Source organism: Rhinopithecus bieti, unplaced genomic scaffold (assembly GCF_001698545.2).
Source record: "Rhinopithecus bieti isolate Rb0 unplaced genomic scaffold, ASM169854v2 scaffold_763, whole genome shotgun sequence".
In the NCBI taxonomy this organism is placed as follows: Eukaryota; Metazoa; Chordata; class Mammalia; order Primates; family Cercopithecidae; genus Rhinopithecus; species Rhinopithecus bieti.
Window position 1 is genome coordinate 1 of NW_016803270.1, and position 5,187 is coordinate 5,187.

General features: G+C 48.1%; 1 protein-coding gene across 23 annotated transcripts in view; it reads left to right on the top strand.

Annotated features, from left to right (window-relative positions):
* Positions 1-6: 6 nt before the first annotated feature.
* Positions 7-5,187, top strand: part of PARD3 (par-3 family cell polarity regulator) — a 724,849-nt gene continuing 719,668 nt past the window's right edge. For all 23 annotated transcript variants that reach the window (XM_017871440.1, XM_017871462.1, XM_017871451.1 and 20 more), the window contains exon 1: positions 7-168. In XM_017871440.1, coding sequence (XP_017726929.1) covers positions 49-168 — 120 coding nt within the window. In that variant the 5' untranslated portion in view covers positions 7-48. The remainder of the gene's footprint in view (positions 169-5,187) is intronic.

The following is a 5,187-nucleotide window of genomic DNA, read 5'->3' on the forward strand; positions in this document are numbered from 1 at the left end:
GCTGCGCTCGGCGAGGGGCGCGGGCCCGCCCGCGGCGGCGGCGGCGGCATGAAAGTGACCGTGTGCTTCGGACGGACCCGGGTGGTCGTGCCGTGCGGGGACGGCCACATGAAAGTTTTCAGCCTCATCCAGCAGGCGGTGACCCGCTACCGGAAGGCCATAGCCAAGGTGAGGGGCCGGGAGCGCGGGCGGGGATGGGGCGGCGGCGGGGACGGCGCCGGGATCAATATGGCGCTTCCTGGAAGGGGGAGGAGAGGCGCAGGAAGGCGGGGAAAGGGAAAGTGCGGCCGGGCCGGCCTCGCGGGCGCCCCCCGCCCCGGGCTGCTGGCGCCAAAGTTCTCAGCGCGGGCCGGGACGCAGCCTTGGGGGCACTCAGCCGGGTCCCGCGGCCCCTGCCATCCCCCTCCCCAACCCCTCCCCAACCCCCTCTCCCCGGGAGCTCCGGCCTCGGGAGCGCGGGGCGAGCCGGGCAGCGGCGCACAGGCCGGCCGGCGCTTCCCTGGAGTCTGTAGAGCCAGCCAAGCCCCGAGCCGGCGCGCAGGGGGCGCGGGCCGGGAAATCCAGCCCCAGGCCTCTCCCGGCTCCCAGGCCCCGCGGGCACAGGCCGGGGACTGGGAACTTTTGGTGTGAGGAGAGTTTCGTGACTGCCCTCCCGACGGAGGCGGGCTGCGAGCCTTCTGTCTCCTCTCCCTTTCTCGGGCGGGGGCGGGACCGCGGCGGGGGGGTCTTTTCCTCCACTTCCCCCGCGGGCATGGGCGGGCAGGGGCGCGCGTCCAGGGGCTGCAGGGTTTGGGGAGTAGCGGGCTTGGGATCGGGGAGGCGTTCCCGGGAGGGCCACCGCTGGCACTCGGCACTCGCTTGCGAGCATTTACTGAGCCCCCTTGCTGGGCTCTGGAAAGCACAACCTTGAAACAGTCGCGGAAAGAAAAGTTTTCCTGCGAGGACCTCAGCTCCTACCTATCCTGGGCTGCTTCCATGTGGCTGGGCTGCGGAGCCGGGCCTGACTTCAGAGTTGAGTGGATTTCCCTTTTTCCTGCTGTAGTGATAACATTGTCTCCACTTCACAGCATTCCTCTACTGTGTCAGAAGTGAAAAGGCATTTTGTTAAATTGTTTTACCGACTGTGTCTGTGTTTGACAACAGCCCACGCTGAAGTTTCTCCCAAGCACCCGGGTATATTTCCTTTGTAGTAGAGTCCTCTTTAGTGGGGAGTGCATTCACTTCGGTGCAGTATTTCCCATTTGTTCCCGACAGTGGCCTGGCCCCTGTGGGCTTGGGGGCTGCAGATGACGTTGGAAAGTGGCTTGGTCAGCCCTATTGAGCGTACACAGGGTACTCCGGTGGCATCTTCAGTTCTCTCAGAAATTAAGAATACAAAGCTTTTTAGACTGCTGTTTTGCTGTTAGTATACACTGGAAAAAATAGCATAAATTTGGGCTTTTAAAGATAATTTTGGGAGACGTTTAGGAACCCGGCACAAGGATGGAAGACTTTGGCTTTAATAGCTCTGTTATGTTCTTTACAGTTGGTTGAACTCTTTTATTGAAAATCAAATAAAATTAGTGGGAATTGGGCACCTGTTTATCTTACAAAGCTGACAAAGGGAAAGAAAACCATCTCAATGGGCATTTACCTTTTTAAAGTGTTGTTTATGTGTGACAGTTTATGCTTTAAGTGTTCCGAAAGAGTACTCAAATTGTTCAGGCACTCTGCAAACCAACAAAATACTTTGTGCAAGGAAAGAGAAATAAAGTAATATGCACTCTGCAGTATGTCTAGGCTCCTGAATAGGGAGAGGGTGATCGACATTTTCTTTCACTTTATTAATTTTATGTGATTAAAATTGTTTTACCTACTGTGTCCCATGTTTCATCGTGCACAAAATAGACATAGGCTGAACTGCCTATTTGACAGTAGTTCAAATGTAGTTGTTTGAGGCATTCGTTCCACAGAAATTCTGAAGCTTTGACTGTGTCCACAGCACTGTTCTGGGTGCTGGACATCTAGGGGACCGGCTGTGAGAGGCTGAGCAAGAGGCTGCGCAGTCCTCCAGGTGAAGGTGCTGGTAGTGACATGGGGAGAAGAGGGGCCTCTGGGATGCTGGGTGGCTAAAGCGCAGGGCCTTGGTCACAGACCTGGTCCTTGTTATTAACAATTAGCAGGGGTTGTTTCACAGGGCATAGAAAAGGGAGTGCAGTTTTCTTACGGGTGTCTGGGAAGGTGTCACAAAGAGAAAAGGGGGCCTGTGAGCTGAAGGAAGGGAGGGTGATAGTGACATGGGAGTTGGAGATGAGAGGGAGGGTCAGAGATGGATCAGGGGTTCCAACGCTTACATGCTCTTTAAGTACAACTTAGAGTTCAGTAGGTGAATTTTACCGGGGTCTTTGCAGTATACCAAGTTCAATCATTGGAACCCAAGACTGTTGACCCTCAAATGTTGCCAGAGCTCGAGTGTCTTCTAGGTCTCCTTTTTCTCGTTTTTATTCTGAAATTGCTAGACAATGATTGAGATTAATTTTCAGTCTTCCTTACTACTTTTCCCATTCTATATTAAGTGATGAGGAAGTGATATTATGTATTTAACACTGTTTTAAGTTTTATTCCCTGTTCCTTACCCGTATTGCCTAATAGAACAAGAGAAATTCTGTATGAAGAATTAAGTGGCTGGATAGTTGTGAAGTGGTGTTTAGGTTGCTAGGTGACATGTGGTGTGATGAACTCCCATCTGGTGGGGAAAAATGTGGGCAGATCGTGTTTATGGCTTTGTATAATAACCAACCAAGCCAAAAATAAAAAATAAAAAGGAAAAGAGAAAGGTCCCAACTCTCAAATCACCAAGGCTTTCTCTGCAGTAAACATTTTCTGGTGTGGTGGGGCTAATTTTCTGGCATTGCATCTCGGCTGTTTTCTCTTCAGGTTACACAAATCAATTTTTCTGGATAGTGAAATGTCATGATTTAATACTAGACATGTCCTCAGTGAGTAGATATTTGAAGGCTTACGCTTAGTCATGTGTGACATTTCTTTTTTCCTTTCATGAAAGATGTTTTTGTGGTTGTGATCACTGATGAGTGGGAATAGCTCTTCATCCTCATCCACCCATCTGCATTAGGAGCCTTGCTGAGGACAGTGCGGTGCTAGACATTGGGAACCATGTTACATGGACCATCCTCATGGTGGTGTAGGATGGGAGGATGGACTGTGTCTGCATCTGTTCTTCTGTGCTTGCGACCTGACACCCATGATTACGGTGCTGAGCTGCAGCGCTAAATGTGGGGTCGGTTGAAGGGCTGCTGTGTATAAAAAGTCATGCTGTATGAAAAAAATATAAGATTGAATTCGTGCACTTTTTTAAAACAAGTATAATCTAGGAGACAGGAAGAATATGTAACAGTGTAAATAACAGTAGGTGGTAGCATTATTGGCACCAGTGTGATACAATCAGTAATCGCTTCTGAATATTGGAGATGGGTGCTATCATTATGGGGTGTATGTGGGAGTCTCATTTAGTCACTAGGATTTGAACTGGGCTTGGTTGGTGGGAAGGCTGACCTTGATATAGGGCAGTGCTTGCTAACTGGGTAAGGCATCTGCCTGCAGGGGCAGATGGGCTCTGGGTCTGTAGGTCTGCAGTTGGGGTCTAGGTGTGTGAATCTGCAGAATGTCTGCTACGATTCTGAGAAGTGAAAGGGAGGGCATTCCAGGAAGGCAGTATGGACAAAGGCAATTCAGGCATTCAGCCCAGGGGGTCAGGATCAAAGTGAGGAGGACTGAATGCCAGGGCAAGACCCTGGGACTTCATGCAGTAGGAAGGACTGTGGCATTCAGCTTAGAGTCAGGGTAACAAGTAGTTCTAGGAGGATGACCTGAGCAACTGAGGTTTGTATGGATAATTTCTTAGCATTTCAGTCTAAATGAATGTTGCTGAGTGACCAAAAGGGGAAGGAGAGAGTGAAGGGCAAAAGTGAGGGCGAGGAGGTGCTGGAACCCCGTTGCCGTCTGCTTCCACCTCCCTCATAGCCTGTAGCCTCTCAGCCTGTAGGGGAGCTTTGGATCGGGTTTGGTGACCTAAGTTTACAAGCCATTTAACCTTGGGTGCACCAACCCTATAGAGCCCCATTATCTCAAGTGGAATATTCCCTGGCAGGGTTAGTGTAAGTATTGAATAGGATGATGAGAGGGAAACTCTGAAGTCCTGAGCCCAGCCCATACTAGCTGCTCCGTAAAGATGAATGGAATCACCAATATGTTTTATCCACCAAGCAGTTTTACACCCTGGGAACTTTACCAAGTGTCCTACTATTGCTGCTTGGATTTTTCCCCTTTACTTAAAAAGGCAGCATGTAATTTCATTGAAGGATGGGTAAGAATGTTAGATTGAATGATGTGCAGCACCACAATCAGGAGAACAAAATTGTGTGTTGCATGTGTGTTTGGGCTGAGGAAGTAAAAGCTGCGGTTGTTGGCTTGATTACAGTTTGATTATTGGGGCCTCTGGCTTATGTCCCCAAGCACATCACTTTAGTGTGATTTAATGGCAACCTGTTGTTATTACAGGTTGAGCATCCCTTATCCAAAATACTTGGGACCACAGAAGTGTTTTGGAGTTTTCTGGACTTCGGGATATTTTTGTATATCTAATGAGATAGGTTGAAGATGGAACCCAAGTCTAATGTATTGTTAGAATTTATGTATGTTTCCTATGTACCTTTTATACACTGCATAAAAAGGTAATTTTATGCAGTATTTTTGTGCTTGAAAAGAAGTCTGTGTTAAGTACTTATATGTGGAATTTTCCAGTTGTGGCGTCATGTGGGTGCTCAAAAAGTTTCAGATTTTGGAGTATTTGGATTTTGGATTTTTCAATTAGGGATGCTTGACCTGTGTTTTTTAAAAAGTTGAGTCCATGGACAGAAACTTTTGAAAATGTACTTTTTTAGTGGTGGGATACTGTTGATTAGTAACATAATGACAGTCATGGTTTTGTGAAAATCTTGTGGTTGGTTTGGAATTTTCTGTGAGTATGTGTATGACTGCATGTTATTCATTTACAAGCGTATTGAAACTTTTAGGAAAATAGTTGTATTGTTGCAGAGATTGAAAGAAAATAGAGGCGAGCATAAAAATAGTGAAATGAAAGCAGCTTTATTATTATTTTTAACATTTTCTGCCTTCTCAAAAGGAAAA